Here is a 19,322-nt window from a genome sequence, read left to right as displayed (position 1 = left end):
TCTTTCCCATCCCTTCATGTTGTTATTTGTAACTGTATGCGTTTCCCAAACCATCTCCCTCTTACAATGCCGTATTGTTGTGTAGGGTCTCCTGTGTATTCTCTGCTTTGTAAGCCTTGTGCCTGCTCCCTCTCTTCCCACCCCTCCATCCCTGGGCTTAGTTGACTACATGTTTCATATGTAACTTAGTTGCGTTCCCATCCCTGCCCCCACCCTCTACTATGTAGTCTCCCAGTTGGGTCTTTCTGTATTTCCTTGTGCTTTGAACTTTGTTATTTGAACTTTAACATTTTGAATAAAATAAATTTTTGGCACCATCGGGACGGTGTCAGAGCTTGCTCCGGTCCTCCCAATGCCAGCCTGGTATTGCAATACCTTCAGACTCAGTGCCAGTTTCCTGTAGAGGGACATCTGCCTCTTCTTTTAAGGGCTGCACCAAAGAAAAAAAAGGGATCTCATCAGTATGTTTGCCCAATATGGGCCATGTATTTTATAGTGTTGCTCATTGTTGACTGCATTTAATCAACTTTGTAGTTAGTTTTCATTACTGAACACATGCTGCTTTTGGCAGCAGTTTAATGAAAGATAGTATATTAAATGAAGCTTCCTTGTATGCAAATGTAAGACAAGGGGCTTTTTGCCCCATGTTGATTGGCGGAAAAAATCTCATCTCATATTCAAGTAAATATGGTAGTAATATTGTATTGGTATAAATGGTAAAAAATTCTAATGTATACGAACCCTAAACTTGCATTAGGATTGTTTTGCAGATTGTGACAATCCATCTTATAAATGCCTCAGGTCTTTCAGTTTACATGCAATACCACAAGAGTTGTATTGGCAGATGTTCTATTCCTTATACCAGATGTAGATCAGGTGTCCTCACTGGTAGTGTTGGATCGATTGGGCTCTCTTCAGCACTGTCATCTATTAGGAGGTTGTTAAGAAGTCCTCTTTCCCCATCACCATGGAGGAGGGTAGCACTGGGGAGGGTTTTAGCCACTTTAGAGGTATATAAGCAGCAAGCTAGGAAAGCCATGTCAGTATGGCCCAGCCCAGCAAGAAATAAGGAGTTCCAGGTACTGCAGCTCCCAAAGCCAGGGAGGCTGCAGGGTAGTAGGTCATAGTGGAAAGCCAAAGGCAGTGTGGAGCAGCAAGCCAGAGTGCGGAGCCTAACAGGATGATATTAAAGCATGGATAAAGACAAGTTAAGTAAAGCTTAAGGCATAGGAAAAGGAAGTAATCCTAGTAATGTAGCAAAGATCATGCCTGCCCTTTGACTGAAGATGCTCTTCTGTTCTGTTATTTGAGGTAAGAAGCAGTAACAACTGGTTCTTTAGATGCAGACTTTTCTGCTGTTACCTTTATCTTCATAAAATTAGCCTGCTCCAGGGGGCCTGCTGTGTTGGCATAGACTTTAAATCCATTTAAAAGCCGTAGCTGGTACAGAATGAAGTGACCACTTTGTTAAGCAAAATGTCCTGCTGTAGCCATGTTACACCATTGCACAGTCTGGTTTCTTAGAGAAGTTCTTGGGTTTGTAATTCCCCATAACGTGCTTTGTGAGCATACCTCTCCCTACCCCAGGGAAGGTTGTGTGAGATCAGTGGAGGTGCCCCAGCTGGAGTTCCTGCTGTCCGAGGGAGGTGCTACTGGCAAAACTTTTGAATAAAGGTCCCTTGAGTTTGGAACTTGTTCCTCAGGCTCTGATTTGAAATCACATGTGTATTTTGATATTCAGGGAACACTGAAGAGCACATGTTCTTCCCTGGGTTTTGAGAAAAATGGTAAGTATGTTACCCAAGGTATTTTGTATACCATTTGGTGGGTTTACCATTGTTATTCAATGAGGGTTGACTGCTGGGGGTTTTCTCTCATTTTATTTATGATTTAGAAAATATTAGCAGGCTTTTTTAAGTGTGGAAAAAGGCAGTTGTAATGCATAAATTGAAACAAAATAAAAGAATGAAAATGTATCCTTAGTAAATATGTTTTTTGGAGACTAATGCATCTAAAGAAGAACTGTGAAATTGTACTAATCGAATTCCAGCCACTATGTTGGCAATGGTATTTTATACCAGCTTCCTGGTTATTCCTCTTCTGACTGTACATCTCCAGGTTTATGAAACATACAGATTTTTTTTTTAAAGGATTCCTCCAGAGTCTCAAATTGCAAATTAGTTCCTTGAAATATCAGCTGTATATATTCTTCATTTAATAAATTCAGTTATTAAGGAAGCAAGAAATTGATTATTCAATTACTGTGAATCAGGCTTCAGACATCCTGGTGAGCGAGATGAAGCATGAAGTTGATCAATAAAAATCAGTTTATCTGCATTTCTTAGTAGTGAATTGGATGCTTAAAAAAAAAAAAAAAGCACAACCCAAATGTAGTCTAAATGTTTTTCAGGTGATGTGACTTGAAATACTAGGGAAATTGCAAAACAAACAAATAATGTCCTTTGCATTAGACTTGTGCATGATCAGGGAATTTGCATTATGTATGAAATGCAATTTACATTTAATTCCTGGAAAAACTATATTAAATACGTGTTTGTTTATAGTAAATGGTTTTGAGTGAGATACATGGATCCCATAAGCAAGAGAAACATCATAAAAATTCTCTCACACACACACACACACACACACACACACACACACACACACACACACACACACACACGAACTCTCACTGTGTCTAGTCTTCAGATTGCATTGAAAGCTAATGGTTGCAGGAGAACCCAGAATCAGACTGTTACCTCCTTACCTCTTTTCTCCTGCCAGAAGGTCTTTCACATCCTGGATAAACTCCTTTGGAAGGAACTCTTTTCAGTGTTCTTTCACTGTCAAGGGACAGCATCCTAAATACCACTCTTCTTTTGGCTGACAACAAGACAAGGAGGCTGTTAAACCCATTAATACAACTGTTTGATTATTTAAGGACTCAGAGCTGAGCAATGCAGGACTCCATTCCTCAGCAGTTAAGTCCTCTCCCTCTATAATACCCTTAGTGGTCTCTGTAATGAGAGACTGGAAGAAGAAATTGCTGACTCAAAACCCACTGAAGTTAGGGAGGACGGAAACTGTCCTTCAAATCGGGTCATGTGTCTGGTGCTGAATGCCTCTAGATTTTATATTTGGGTTTCTTTTTGAAAATTATGTATCTAAATTCATGTTTAAGCTACAAAAGAAGTGGCCTGGTATTTCTCAGAGGGGTAAATGCAGTTTATATTAATTGCAGTGAATGCTCAGTGCATTTGTTGTGGGGTGGGGATTATGCCTTTTAAAGCAAATCCAGAAATTCAAATATCTCAGGCCCTTTATCTTGTAGGAACATGAAGATTGTCTGTAAGGAGAGTTTTAAGCCTGGCTCTATTCTAATTCTTCTTTTACTTCAATACTGCCTGTGGAGCTACTTCTGGATTTACAGTGAAACAACTAAAATAAGGATCTGCCCTTTGTTGTCTATAGCCTAATCTTGTTGCCTTTTTCTTGCATTGATTTTATTCTGCTCAGCTGTTTTAAAAGATTCAGTGGAGCCAAAAAAAGCATTGCTTGGTGGTTTGGGAGTCTTTCTACTCTCTGAGCAGTTTTTGATTTTTAAAGTAAAATTGTGCAAACTAATCTTTGAATGTATTTTGCAAAACCCAGTGCATGCAGTCATTGGGCTGTTGTACTGTTACAGTCTTTCCCAGCAACAATCTGCTTGATAACCCCAGGAGGTCTTGTAACAGCAGAAGATTCATTAATATTTTTAACATCCCTCCACCTACAAATCCACCAAAAGCAATTACTACAAACCCATAAATCTCCAAGAAGCAAACCCTTTCAGACTTAAGGCAGATGTTATAGCACCTCATGCGTAAACTTAAGCATGAATTTAATTCACCTCTGTTCAACAAAACTTAAGCATGTTAAGTCCCATTAAAGGTAAGCACATACTTAAATGCTTTGTTGATTCATGACTTAAGCAGTTCCCTTTTTCCAACAGGGAGTACAGGAGTGTCTCCATGCGGTTTGTACAATATTTGTGCTTCAGTATGTAGGTCTAAGGCTGAATTATCAGCCTCATTGAAACACTAATGTTTTCTTAATACTTAAAGTAAAATCTCACTTATAAGATGAATGATCCCTAGTCTGTGCCCCCAACAATGTTAGAAGACTTGGTAAGAACGAATGAACTGGGCAGTGGGACTTGCTGCATTTTTTTTAAACTAGTGTAACCTTCTCCCAGCGCTCCCTAAGATGCGCGGCTGCAGTGAGAACCATCCACTCCTGAGCTTCCTACTACTGCAGACAACAGTACTTGATATATAGCCCATGTTCTTCATTGCCAGGAGGTAAATTCTGGCTACCTGGAGGTATTGGGGAGACAATGTCTCTTATAGTTTCCCTTCAGTGCTCCCATTTGGTAGCTGTCTTAATCCCACTGATGGTTATGAATGATAACACAATACCTTCAACTATATCATGTGGGCCTATATATGAATATAAATTCTTAGATGCACTAGATTTTCAACTGGAGCAACTTGGCAAAAGTTTACTTTAATTTATACCAGATGATGATCTGGTCCACAATTTTTGGGACATCACATCTTGAAAAACCATTTAAAGAACAAAGGTCTCTTTGAAATGGGGACAGAATGCTTCTTTTGAGAGAACAAAAAGGTTTATAATTGTTTTTAGTTTTATATCTATTTGGGGATTAGATTTATTGTTCCAGGGTCTGGGGCTGGAATCAAGCTGTCAAAAAAAAAAAGGGGGGAGGGGACAGAACTTTCTAGAATGAGCATTGCATTGTGTCATCATTTGCCTCTGTCCAGATGCAAATGTATTTAAAATGGGAACATACTTTTGATTCTTTTCATAGTGATTTCCGGTCAGATTGAGATTCCTGATGGGACATAACTTGTCAAACACCCATCAGTCATTTGATATTCTCTGCTCTGTTGAATTCTCAAAAAAAGTACAGGATCCTGCTTTCCACTGGGGGCTTTAAAATGCTTTTAGCCACGGCAAGTGGAATTTTTTATGAGTCTGATTTCTGTAGGCTTTTTATGATAAGGATAAAGGCCCTTCAAGCTGGACCTGGAGCAAGGGTCAGGAAAAGGGTTAAAACAAATTGACTGCTATAGGACTCTTTCTCCCCCCCTCCCCATGTTTATTTTGATGATGGTTGCTTTTGATGGTTGCGGACAGTGGATTTACAACTGCCTCGATACAGAGGACTCAGAAGTGGAGTAAGACTGCAAGGTTCATAGAGAATCCTTGTCCAGTACTTTTTTGATTGTTTTGATGACTAAGGGTGATTTTTACCGCCTTTGAAAAATAAAGGGGAAGTGATAGGCTCAAAGTGCAAACCTGTTATGCAGTCTCACAAGTAGTAGCCCTTTATTGCTGCTCCTTACACCTACTGTGCTCACAGCGGACCATCCAGGCTCTCTCGGTGTACAGAGGATTGTACTGAAAGCCCTCGTGATGCTGGCATTCCCTACCCAAATGTTTGCTTTGTTCTACAGTTGCTTTCTAGCCAGTTTTCCTGTGCTCTTTCATTCATAACAGTTTCCACATTTTACTTGCAAAGTAGGCTTGTTCCACAAAAATCACACCCGTATGCAGGAGCATAGCGTTCTACAGGATGGATTCCACTGGATGATAGCAATGGCACTGTCATCACAAGTGCGAATATAGGGCTACTGGACTGTACCGACGTCAGTCCCATCATGAAATTTAACTTTAATGCAATGTTATGAGAATGCTACTTCAGGCAGGAAAGTCTTTCCAGTTCCTTGGGCAAGCTCTTAAAATCTTTGAGATTATAAGGTGCGTTGCCATTCATGACAATACTTCTGAAACAAGATATTTATTGTAGCAATTTTTAAAATCAATAAGGCAAAAAAAAACCTTTTTTCATTTCTTTTGAGGCAATAGATAGGAAATGGTCATGAATAAGAAATATTCAGTTAATATAAAAACAAATGAACAAACAAAAACCAGAAGAGAGTTAGAGAAGTTCTAAGAGAATAATTTCCCCAGGTAGAATGGTCTATAACCTGTTGCTCTGTGAAGCCACTCATCTTTTAACAGTGCAGCACAGGAGGAATATTCAATTATAGTTTTAGATCATTTAAGCCAGACAGTACCCTTGTGACTACAAAGCCTCCAAACAATAGATGACTTCACTATTCTGAATTAACCGCTGAACTCTTACTTTAGTAGTCTATAAGCACTGCATAAACTCTTGCAGTAATGCAATTCATTTTAAGTATCCATTGCCTCAGAAGAGATGAAAAACAGGGTTTTGTGGGGTTTTTTTGCCTTATTGATCTTAAAAAAGCAGAGTATCTTAAGCAGAGTAGTCTTAAAATAGACTACCAAATATTTCATGTCAGCTTCACATTTAACTCCTGAAGTGTAAATTTCACTTCTAAGCAAACCATAACTCTGGATAGGAAGGGTAAGTAATATATGATTATGATTTCCTTTTTAGTCTGCATGATTAATTTCTTTTTATGATATGGAAATAACCTGAAGATTTATCATTTTCAATTCGTTAAGCCAGTAATGTTCCTCTTGACCAGCCCAATATACTGAGCCCAAAAGGCACTGGTTTTCTTAATATTTCTTTTTCCAAATTACCATTTACTTGGAAAGGACCAATGAGTGGACTCAATTGTGTGGAAGACACTAGGGTAAAATAAACTTCTAAGTGGTTTTGAGGTCTAACTTGCTGAGAGAGATTATTTTCTGTCTACTCTAATATATCATAAGACATTCCTTGCTGTCCAAAGGCTAATATACTGTGTCATGTACTATCAAGACAGTGTAAAATACGAGTTTTAAGAATTTGGTATTCTTTTATAAGCAAAACTAGAAACAATATTGGTTCTTTACTTACTAAAGAGAAATAACATACCTCCTGATACTTAAAATTAAGATGTGCTCTCATATTTCATGGAAGTTGGAAGGTTTAGTGAATTCTAAAAACACGTGGATTTGAGAGTACATAATTTCCTGGGGGGCAAAGATTACTTGTTTTATTTTGTGCATACAACTACAAATATTAACCAATGTTTTCAAAACTTGATGCCTTGTTATGCGCTTAGAAATCCATTGCCAGCCTTAGTGGCTTGGGTAAAGCCCTAAGTCTTTGCAACTTCCATTGACTTTAGTGCTCAACACAGTAAAAGCTGGAATTCTCATCTTTAGACACCTAAATATGGATTTAATTACCTAACTTTAGACAGCAGAGGCAAAATTGTGTCTGCTCTTTGACAGTGATTCGTAAGTGTGTTTACACTACTGAGGTGGAACTCCTCTCCTGGCTCCTTCATTTGATGCACTGCCTAAGAGGACCCAGTATAACTATTGTCTGTCCACTCTTCTGATCTAGCCACTGTAATTACAGTAGCTTCATTCTCTGATCCTGACTGGCTGTTAGAAGTATTTTTAAGAGCAGGGAGGTAATGCTGAATCCTTTTGCCACACATGCATGCAGTTCTGAGGAAGCATCATGCCTTCTGTTTTGTAATGACTTTGAGAACTTGCATGGGGGCATTACGTCCCTCGACCACCCTGTCTCTACCTGTGCCTTTAAGAAATAATATGGACTTTTATGTTCATATATATGTATATTTATTTTTTGTATTTGAAAATACTATAGGTTGTCTCACTTTGTTTCACAGTAATTATCTGCTTAAGTACCTCTGAGTCTGCACTCTTAGCATATTCAGAGACCTATCATGGGTTGCGCTGGGTATCTTGCTTGTGCAAGGAAGCCCATATACCTGGATTACCTAGATTGTATGTTCTTTTAACTATGGACAGACATTTGAAAAGCCTGAGCCTGAATTGATTCAATCTTTGCAGGTTAGTCTAACCTGGCTAGGCTGAACCGATTTGCAACCACACAGATCTCCCCACTGGACTGAAGAAATGCTGGCACATGACTGTAGTGGCTCAGGCGAGAAGCTGAGGGTGCTAGAGCAGTCCTCCCTTCCCTTCCACAGGGCTGAGCTGGGGTGGGGGGGGGCATGGCTAGGCCCCATCATGGTGCTCTGATTAGGGATGGGTTTTCCCAGCAGGGAATTGATAACAGAGCATTGAGTTACACAGCAGAGAGTTGTTAGCATTATCCGCCCATCAAATAAAACAAAAGCCTCTCTCTTTAGTTCAAGTTTTTCTTAAACAACTTTTTCCAAGGAAGGAACAGAGGGCCATTATCAACTACCTGTTGATTAGCTCCAAAAAGCCCTAAGCTGACACTGTCCTGCCTGCCTTTGTCCTGTCTCCCACAGCATGGACCGTAGCCAGCATGTGGTCTGCTAGCTAATGCTGAGAGGTGTCTTTGTGTAAGGCAGAGGGGACGGGGGAATCCCTGCTTGAGCAGGGAGTGATGGGTTGGAGGGTAAGCAGGAGGAAGCCAGGCAGATGCTGCTGTACCAGCAGTCAGAGCCCCAGCCAGGGAGCAGAGGGGCAGGGCCAGCCCTACTGGGCTGGAGCAGAGAGCAGAGCCCCACCCAGGGTTGCAAATCATCCAGGGATGCTGGGGATCTCTGGTTTAACTTAAACCAGGAAAGGGTTTGGGACATACATTGCATAAACCAGTTTGATCCAAATCCATTAAGTCTGATACTACATTTAACCAGGTTTATCTCAAACTGGTTTCAGCCATTTTCAAACTGGTTTATATGCACTGAATGTCTGTTCTGTTACAGGTTTAACCAGTGTCTGATCACTTAAACCCATTTATGTGTAATGCCTGTCCCTAGCCTTTGAGGCAGCAGCCACGGGTTCTTATCCTCTTATAAAATAACTAGCTAGCACAACATTAGCATTGTGCAAATGAAAATCTAGTGCTAGCCTGACATGGTGAATTAAGAGAACATTTCCAGCTTCTCTGTGTGCAGTACTGTCAGAGAATGTCTGCTTCAATATTTTTAAATCTTAATTCTTAAAACGACAAGATGAGTAAATGAGAGAAAAAAAATGAATTGACATAAAAATTGTAATAGTCTGTACAATTATTCACCTAATCATTGCAGATGTACAAGGGCGAGAACTTCCTTACTCTTCAGTCCTCGTTGCTGAAAAGTAATTAAAACATTAAAATATATTCAACAAATCTTGTAGATCATGTGAAACATAAAATGGACTTTATGTATCTGATTTCATGCTGCTGATTTTCTTTGTGGCTAATTTTTCTTTGCTCCCTGAAAGGATCCACCTTGTGCTGTACTCCATCTATATATGCATCATCTACAATCGTGCTTGTCCTTTCTCATAATTCATGCTGATCTAAATTTATCTCCTTCCTCAGTGGTGTTCGTTTATGGAAGACATGGCCTTAATGTACTAGGCAGCCTTGTATATAGCCGGAATGAAAAGCTGGACTTCATTCTGTTTAGGTAGGATTTAATATATAGTGGATGAATATACAACTTGTTTACGGGAGAAGAAGGAATTGATGTTTCTTATGGTCTTTTGACCACATGTGAAGAAAATGTAGTATGGTGCAAAGATTATAGTATGGTGTAAAGAACTGTAGTGTGGTGCAAAGATGTATGTTTGAGAGAGGGACAAGTTCATCATAACATGTTAGTTCTGGTAAGCAAAGGCATAACTAGAAATTTTGATACTTAAAGAAGAGTGTGTGTGTATGTGTTAAGGTTTCTTCTAAACTTATGCCTGGGGCTGGCGTCACACTGACACAGTCCAAGTTACACTACTGCTAATGTCATACTTGTTCTTTTCAGTTGATTTATTTGTCTGTGCCAGTACTGTAAGTCACTTTAAAACCCTGAAAACTTCTGTTGCATTTCACTCATATAACTGAAATATCTACCCCTTTTAACAAGTACATTTATTATTTGTGAGGAACAATATTTTAAATGGCCATATATGCATTTGTCAAGCGCATTTCATTTCCATTGGAGAAATTCCCACCTTGTACTTGTTTTAGTTGTACTTCGTCCTTTTATATTATTGTGCCATACTTTCATGAGTACCAATCCTCCTCAGAAGTGCATGACAATTGGGCAAAGCCATGATTCATTTCCGTTAACAGGGCTACTATTGGCACCTTATGTTCTCCCCAAGAACTAGTCAGTGAATCAGCTACCCTTCAACTGCATCCATAGCATCTCAGTTCTGTTGGCTTGTGGCATTCAGGATATGGCACTATCCATCTGTATGGGAGTATAGCTTAGGATCTGACAGTAATTAAACTAATTATGGCTCCTCCACTCAAACTAGATCTTTCATCTGTTTCTAGTTGCAAGGGAGTCTCTTGCTGGTACCTGTGGGCTCAAAACCAAAAAAATGTTCTCTTCCAAGTGCTTGAAGTATTCAAATGCCGCTGTTTTCCTGCCTACCAGCAATAGGAGCTGGAGTACTTCCATAGGGCTTGTAGTTGGTAATGAGTCTTCTGCTCTAGCTTTTGGAGCAAAGCAAATGTCTTCATCTGGGTAGAGGAAACATTATTTAGCTGGTCAGAATGGAATAGTTGGGGGGGGGGGGGGGGACACAGGGGGGGGGGGTACACACCGAATCTGTTTTCTGGGGAAATTTAGCTTTCCTTGAAATTTTCTGTCTGACTGGTGATTATCAGATGGATGGGGAGCTAAGTAACCAGAAGACAGCTGTTGCTTCCTAAGCTCAAGCAGCTTTCATTTTTGAAATCTAAATATAAAGCTGCAATCAGCAGGATGATCAGTTTTCTGCAAGCACAGGGAGCACTGTGTATGTAGTAATCACTTTGTGTATATTGTAGTTTGTTGAAATGATTAGAAAAAATGATTGCATCAGCTTTTTTATTATAGCAGTCAGATTACTTAGAGCTTCAGATTGCAATGTTATCTTGGAGGTGGTAGATAAAACAGCTGTTGGGGAAGCTCCACATTCTCCTCTTCACAAGGACTGTGCTATGAGTTTATTTTTTTAGCTGGTGAGGTAGCATTTGGAAGAACAAACCTGTAGAAGATAACTGATCTTTTTCATAGTTATGTTTTTTTTCCTTATTGTGTTAAATACTTTACCTACACCATCCAACTCTTGAAAACAAATGTGGAGTTCATGGCATCCCATGTTCACAGAGAATAACAGTATTTGCCTACATCTCTTATTTTCATTTTGATTGTGATGCTTGCTTATGTTGAGGAATGCAATACTTATTCATGTGTGTTGTCCCAGCTCATCAGTAGTGTTTGTAGAAATACCACCCAGTGGCACATCTACATGAGAGGCTTACTGGAGTTAATTAGGCAACTCCACAGTAAAGCATCACCTATCTACATGTGCGGAGCTAATAGGCCAGAGTAGACTAATTAATTCCGCCATAGGTTAGTACTGTCCTGTGGCAGGGTTATTTACTCCGCTGCAATGCATGCATAGATGCTGATGGGGCTGGCTGGGGCAAAAGGGTGCTTCAGGATGGAGGGCTGCCTGCTGACACCTCCCCACATTGTAGTACTCTTGTGCCCTGGGCTGGCAGTTTGATCCCCGCGGCATCCTGGCAGCCAGGACTATGTCGACCTGGCATGCTGCGGTCTTGGACGCGTCTGTAAACGCGGTGCCTGGGAACAATAGATTCTGGCATGAACTGCACCAAGGTTTATTGCATCACGTTAATATTCATGTGTAAACTAACCCATTGGGAATGAAGGTTGCAGAACACATAGAGCATGTTGTAGCCAAATGCTATCCTCACACCAAATAAAGCCCATCAAGTCATAGTGTGGTTGCTGGGATTTTTTTAAAATTTAATATGGAAGTATAACCAGAGAGAGAATCAGTCCCAGTTTGTGGAGGCTACTTGAATCTGTTGTTACTTTTAAAATATAACCATCAGAGTATCCTGAGGTCTGTGGACAAGACTTCCTAAAACAACACACAAAACACAGTGAAATCAGACTGACCTAACCTCTGCTATCACAACCTACCTGCCCACTGACTCGCAATCTGTTTGCGATCATGTGAGCTCCTGGTTGTCCAGGTGTATTTGGGATTTCCAAATGGTTCATATAGGTGGAATTTTACTGTTTACTGACCCATTTTAATAGCCTCGTGCCAGAGTTAAGCCAGGAATCCATGTGAACACCTCATCAGGCATAAGCACTCTTTTAAGATAAAGATCTTGGGCCAAGCTTTTCAAATCTGGATGCCTAAAATCAAACTTACACATTTCTGTATAGATATTCAGATAGAAGTGTCCTTGTTTTTCAAAGGTCTTGAATACCTGCAGTTCCTTATTGTTGGTAGCTGCCACTTTGAAAAATTAATTTATTTTTATGTATCTAATTATGGATTTAGGAGCCTAACTTTAGGTTCCTGGTAAAACAAGCACACTTGGAACTTGGTATATAAGCACTGTTAGAAAGGTAGGTTTGTCAGAACAGGTTTCCTACTTGGAAGCTACATGCAGGTAGTTTCACTGTAGCTTCTTGTGAATGCTTTTAGTGAAAGGTTTTTTTTTTTTTCTCAGTAACACTTCCAGGGAAAGATTTTTCTCAAAATGATATTGTGTTTGGCTGTGCCAGTTTCTGATGAGGAGTTTCAGAGCTGTCTAGCCATTGAAAATACTCTGCCCTCACTACTTCTTCCAAGCTGCATTTTCCCAGTGGAACATAGCTGTCTTGGAGGGTTGTGGAACGAGGTGGCTGTCGAGGTGCCACAGTTAAAAGCTTTGCAGATGAAGACCAGACATTGAAATCTACAGTAAAATAAATTAACAGAGGTCAGGAAGCTCAAACTAATGCATTTATGTTGAGTTTTGCTTACACTTTTTACTGACAGTTGATAGACTCCAGATCAATGGAGGAAGAAAAGTCCACTGTTGGGTTTACTTCATGTTCCCACTGTCCTTAAGTTAAATCTGGGCATTGATAGTTGTAGCAGCATGTAGGAAAAAAGATTTTGGGCATTGATAGTTGTAGGAGCATGTAGGAAAAAAGATAATCTCTGAGATAACTAGCTCCCATGATCAATGTCAACATTTTAAAATTGTGCCTGAATGTGAGGAGAAAAGTGGTATAGCCTTTGATGTGGTACTTCTGGATAACAGGGCTAAGTGAGTACCTAAATTCAGCACTTACTGTAACATATGTCTCCCACCAGTCTGGAGGTACTTAGCAGTGGATATTTTTTATGTATGCTACAGTTCTGTGAGGTTCACCTAATAGGCCAGGTACAGACATTACACTTTTACCAGTGTAAGTGATTGGAAACCTGCCTATACACAGAACAGAAGTTCAGCACACACAGACTGGCTTAAAAATGGCAGAATCCAGTCCAAGATTTGCCCCCCGCACCAAAGGGCAAATGTGTGTTGCGTTCGCTACCGATCTGAACTACACTACTTACGGAAAACCACATAACTTTGATTCTGCTTTGGGATTTTTGAATGTCTGTGCCTAGCTGCAATGGCTGAGCAGGCGTGGAACTCTTAAAAAAACAAACCCCAAAACCAAACAGCTGCTTTGATTTTTATGACCCTCCAAGAAAATGGGCTTGGTGGCGCAGGTGGTATGTCAGTGGAAGTCTGTTACACATCTTGTAGCAGAGTTTTGGGTCCCACAAGGGGTAAGTTTCAGGGGACTGATGATTAGAGTTAGTTTAACTGGGACAGAGCAGATGGATTTAAAAAAATGTCCACTTATTGTGCTTTGTGGAACAGCAAAGATTTCAACTGAATTATTTCTGGATTAAATGCTTCCTTGTAGACATGTAGAGAGATTACTTGAGAAATATGGATACCAATAAGAAAAGAAATAATTTGATGCAAATAGATCATCCAGCTTTCACGCATGTCTGATAAAAGGAACCATTTAAACCTTAAAAAAAAAAAAAAAAAGAGAGATCATTGTAAAACTAGGAGCTATTTGGATATAACATGTGTAAACCACATACGATTGTCCTGTCAAATACAACCCCTGAAGTTCAGCAATGCATTTGTTGGGTTTTTTTTAAATTTAATATGGAGGCACAAGGACAACCTGTTTGAAGGGTGGAGACTATTTGAAATCTGACTGGAGCTGGGTCTTTTAGTTTTACCAGACTGCACCTGCACTGATCAGATCAAGATGGATAGCTGAGTAATTGGAGTTGTCATCTTTGAGGGCTGTATCTTACATATTAGAGATGTGAACAGCGGGAATCTACTCTGTGGATGTGACTTTCAGGTTCTTAACAACATTTTGATGTTGCCCTCAATTGGGAAAAATGTGAATGCTGTTGATGTAAAGAATTTAAAATAACATCATGACGTTAAAAATCTAATACCATTTCTTTTTTTGCATACATATGCATCTTTTCCCCATCAATCAGCCCCCGAAAATTGGGATACATGTATTAAGCAGGGAAGCTTCTTTTCTGCCCAGGATGGAAGCACTCTGCTTTGATTTCTGTTCCACAGTACATCAGCTGGGGTACTGCTGTTAAGGCAGCTGAGTCAAATCAGTTGACTTAATGGCTCATTGTTCTCCACTCCACACATGTTAGCTGCCTCTTTTTTTTTTTTTTTTAATGGTCGTATGGTCAATTAGCCTCACTAATCACCCTCATCTTGCTTAGAGTAGGTTTGATAACTGCTAGCCATTCCTGGCCTCTTTCCTTCTGTTTCATAGCCCAAGCAGGAAAAGGAGGGTAAGTCAACTGAAGATTAGGTGGAGTCCCTGCTCTGTGCAGCTATAGCACTGGAAAATTTTGTTGTTGTTGTTTTCTTCTGCCTTTCTAAAACAAGGTTTGTATTATATTCTGGGGCATGTTGTGTATGAGAGAATGTGGTTTTTATTTAAAAAAGAAAACCATTCCTAGTTGCTAGTGCTATCTTTTTGGTAGACCTTTTGTGCAATAACTTGTTAGCCTCAGGCTCACTTGGGAATTTTAAAAAGGTCAGTATTTGAGGAAAGTAGCTGACAACAAGACAATAATTTGTTCAAGCAGACATCTCTCTGTTTGTCCAAAGAGTACTCTATCAATCAGTTTCCATCCCCTTTGTGGTGAAAGGGCATTTATAAAGTCATGAACAGGACTTAAATGTTGTTTAAAAAAATAAACACTCGTCACTAGAAGGGATTACTCTTAAATTGTGCTCCTCTTCTAAAATCTTTCACTATTAATCCTATTCACTGCTAGTGCATTACTACCAAGTTGATTTTTCCTGTTAACGTTCTGTGAAATCAACAGATATTAAGCACGTGTATACCTTCAGCAACATAGGCAAAAAACACTTGCTATGTAACAACAGTATGTGCCTGTCGATAGTGCATAGGCCTGGGAACCAAGGTGTACTCCTATCAGGTCTTATACTCTGTGGTGTAGTTTTGGGTAAGTAGTTTAGCTCTGCTCCTAGTCTTATTGAAATGGAGAGTTTTACCACTTGCTTAATATGCACAAAGGCCTAATTACCAACGATATTGAAGTATTTTTTTTGGATGTGTGTCCCCCCCCCCCCCAACTCCTTCCTCTAGAGCATAGGTAGGAAGCAAGTTTCCAGTTTGCCAACCTCAGCCTGTTCTGCTATAGCAAATCGTAGGGAGGCGGAGAAAAAGGAGGAACTTGCCTTTATGCTTGTCTTCTAAACATGTACTTGATTGGATGGAAAATGTTGAACACCAAACTGATTGCCAGTTGTCCTACTCAAATTTGTTCATTAAAATCTCATGCTTTCATTGCTTATATATCCTTGTATGTGAGTGAGGGTAAGGCGGAACAGACTTAATCTGCTCCTTATGGATAATTTTTGCACTATTTTTGACATACTTGACAGTCACTATTTAGTGTGATATACTATATTACCTGTTAATCAGATGGCATGTTTTATTCAAAAAGGTATAAAGTGAATGCCCAAATTCAGCCAGGTAGCTAAGCACATGTAGTTAGACATTGATTTAAAGCACTTAAGTATATTGGAGATTGGGGGTTTATTCTCATTTATACTGTAAGCAAATGTTACACTTAGTTTTGTATTGGAATAAGGTAAAGCCATTTTACAATACATTAGAATTTGGCATTAAATACATACTAGAAATAAAGAAATGGTTCTTGTACAGTTACATTGTTTTGAAGAAAGTAGATTTTTTTTTTCCTTATGCCCCCTGACCATATTTAGCTTTTCCCAGAAAATGTGTGTGGACCTAAAGTGTTTTTGGGAAATGGATCATAATCTATACATTTTCTGCTATAGAATACCTGGCAAAACATCCACTTGCTAGCCTTGCATAGGAATTCATTGCAATGACACTTTGTGTATGTGATCCATATTCCCCATCACTTGTGGTGTATGTAGTCATTATACCCCAGCAAGACTTCTGCATTTCTGTTTATTTCCAAAATAGATGGAAAATGGAGAGAACAAATCTTTAAACGCTAATGGAACTAACCTTTCGTGCATGAACTATACAACACGATCAGTGGGATGGGCCACCTCCCACTTAGAATAGAAGTAGCCACCAGCTCACTGAGCCATACAGACACCCTCTAGCTGCTGTCTTCCTCCTGGCCCCACATACCTCCTTCTCTTGGTTACACAGGGATCTGGGATATAAGTTCAATAAAAGTATTTAAATCATTTAAATTTGATACTACATCCAGTAGGTGAACTTTAACTTTTGTTAAAGTATAAGTTAAAAGTTTTTTTTTTAAGTGAAATCCGGTTTTTCCACAGTTTTTCCTGACACAGACACTTTCTAGGACTTGCATGGAATGGTATTTTGTTATTGAAACTCTAGGATTTCTTGTTTGAGAGACAGAGAGCAGTGTGCCTTCCTATCAAAGTGAGTGGTGTTCAGCTCTTGTATTATGCTTGGTCTTTGGTATAAAAACTCATTACGGACAAAGGACTATGGCAGCTTGAGTTAGACTCTGAAGCTGAAGAATAAAGTCTGAGCCTTTGCTTTTTTTACCGTATTGCAACCTCAGTTGATTTCAACGATCGTTGCAGCAATGTGAGAACAGAATAGGGATCTTAAAATGATAAACTTGATTGGCTGAACAGATGAGTGGGTCTGTAACTTATTTTTAATACCATTGAAATGCATTCTTTAAAGTTAAAGATGTACCTCTAGCAACTAAACTCTCCCCTGCCTTTTTGCCAAGCTCTACTACATTTGGAATCTCTCATAAACTAGATCCTAATAAGGAAGCTAAAACACTGGCTACGGTATGAAATTCTGAGCTTGTCATTGAAATAAATGTAATGATCATGTCAACCAGTGGATTAATCACAGCTTGGGTTGACAGGAATACTTCTAGAATCCAGGGTGATGGAATAATCTTGTATTCCCTTTTATTTCATTCAAAATTTCTATTTTACTCTCTTCTCCTTGTACTTTTCTCCTTTTGCTAAACCACCAAAAACACCTAACATCCAGTCATTTTGCAGTGCCTTGCACCTGGCTGTGTTCCCTCCTGTCACTGCTAATGAGGATACTGACTGCATTGCTGCTGAGACACTGATCACTGCTGCACTGCCCCTGTTTGGTGCAGCACGTGTGTCACTGTGTGTAGCTGGAATCTGGCAGCAACAAGGGAGGGAACATCAGCAACAAGGTCAGAAGCAAGGTTAACATCAAGAAGCACAGTATTGAGTGCAGATAATTTCTAAAAGGTTTTGTCGACCAAGGGCAGGGGAAGAGGGAGGGGGTAGGAGAAGCAACAAAAACCAACAAATTGGTTGCCATGGGAATGATGGGCCTGTCTAAAACACCTTAAAACACAAGGGACTCCAATGCCACTTCTGTTGCTGACAGTATAATTATTGCCGCTGGGTGAAGTAATGTCTGTAGCCAGGGAGGTCAGTCCAGTAAATCAGCTGCTTGTATGACTCCCCAGAAGACATGGTCTACTCTTGCTCATCTGAAAACTCTTCTAAGTTCTCATCCCTACTCTGCCTCCTCCCATGGCCATAGGGAAATCACTTTTTAAAAGGTGTTCAAGCATCAAATGATGTAGATACACAATTATTGAGATTTTTTTTTTAAAGTGTCTAGCTATTTTATATTGATTTTAATCAGACTTAGTATTTGGGTACTTTTGAAAATCGACCTAGTGTCTTTTTTGTACCTTTTGATATCTAAGTGCCTTTAAAATCAGGGTCTTGGTTTCTTTACTTGTAAATGGGGTATAACAACCTACCTTAGGAGGAGGATGCTAGGATTAATTAGCTAATGCTTAAAAAATGCTTTAGGGATGAAAAATATCTTCTGCTTGAAGTGCAAGAAGTCTTAATTCTTCATTTCGGCTCCACAACGTTATTGTGGATCGTAAAGAGGTGGGACCAAAAAGTTGGTGATGAGATAATAAAGAGGTTGTTGAGTCCTTTGCTAAAAAATGACATCTCCTCAGTTGGCAGAACTCTAGGATCCTTCTACTCGAGAAGCAAACTGATAGTATTTATAAGTTAAATAAAATAAATTAATAAACAAATAATTATATTTATATGCTGTGAATTTTAAGCCTGTTACATTTGACACACAATCTTTGTGAGCCATAAAGCAGCATATTACATTTGTCAATTTCCAAAGTGAGAAGGAAGAGAGGCTCTAATTGGAATGCTGCTTTGTATAACCAGGAGCTTTGTTGTTTGTCTTCAAAGAGTTTTTTTTAGGTGTTCACTAGCTAATCCCCATATCCCAGCCGGTGAGTAAGGTAAACATTTATCCCTGTTTTACAGATGGTGAAACTCAATGACAGTCAGGGAATTAGAAGTCACAAATTCCTGGTGCTTCCTTCACACTTCATTTTGTTTAGGTTTTCATGCTGTGCCTATCACCATGGTATTTGATCCTTTGAGCATAAAGTCACTCATATACTTCACTATCAAGGAATTCTTTGTCAGGCACATTACTATTACACTGTAATAATCATGACAAGGAAATTAAAATGTGCAGAGGAATGTGTGACTGCAAGCTTCTTTATGTCCAGAAATCTGTTGAAATCTATGGGAGTTCTAGACTCGGAGACCTTGAAGTATTAGACTCACACTGCCCAAAATCTTACTGGTGTGCAGTATACAGTACAATACACCAACTGTCTTGCCAGTCTGGCCCGTTAAGAGCATTTGTGTTTATGTATAGCTGCTGTGGTAAAAATAACTCTTTTGCTGAGGCTGATTTCTCCCTTCCCTTTTCCCCCCCGCTTCCTGCTCCTCACCCCTCTGCCCCATTAGAAATCTGCTTTGGGACTTAATGGGAATACCATGTGGTTAAAATGAATGTACATCTAAACTTTTGTCGTTTTAATTGTTAAATCTAATTACTAGATTATTAACATTGAAAAAAATCCAGTGTACTTTTCACTGTACTGTCTGTGAACTTGCATTTCTT

The 19,322-nt window shown here is 39.4% G+C and overlaps 1 protein-coding gene across 2 annotated transcripts in view; it reads left to right on the top strand.

Annotated features, from left to right (window-relative positions):
- The first annotated feature begins 1,730 nt into the window (after positions 1-1,730).
- The window catches only part of SORCS2 (sortilin related VPS10 domain containing receptor 2), an 857,365-nt gene continuing 839,773 nt past the window's right edge, over positions 1,731-19,322 (top strand). For both annotated transcript variants that reach the window (XM_025195414.1, XM_025195405.1), the window contains exon 1: positions 1,731-1,787. In XM_025195414.1, the coding sequence (XP_025051199.1) occupies positions 1,785-1,787 (3 nt within the window). In that variant the 5' untranslated portion in view covers positions 1,731-1,784. The remainder of the gene's footprint in view (positions 1,788-19,322) is intronic.

This window comes from Alligator sinensis, unplaced genomic scaffold, assembly GCF_000455745.1.
Source record: "Alligator sinensis unplaced genomic scaffold, ASM45574v1 scaffold421_1, whole genome shotgun sequence".
NCBI classification, from domain to species: Eukaryota; Metazoa; Chordata; order Crocodylia; family Alligatoridae; genus Alligator; species Alligator sinensis.
The sequence above is the reverse complement of the archived record's forward strand: the minus strand, read 5'-3'. Positions and strand labels throughout refer to the sequence as shown.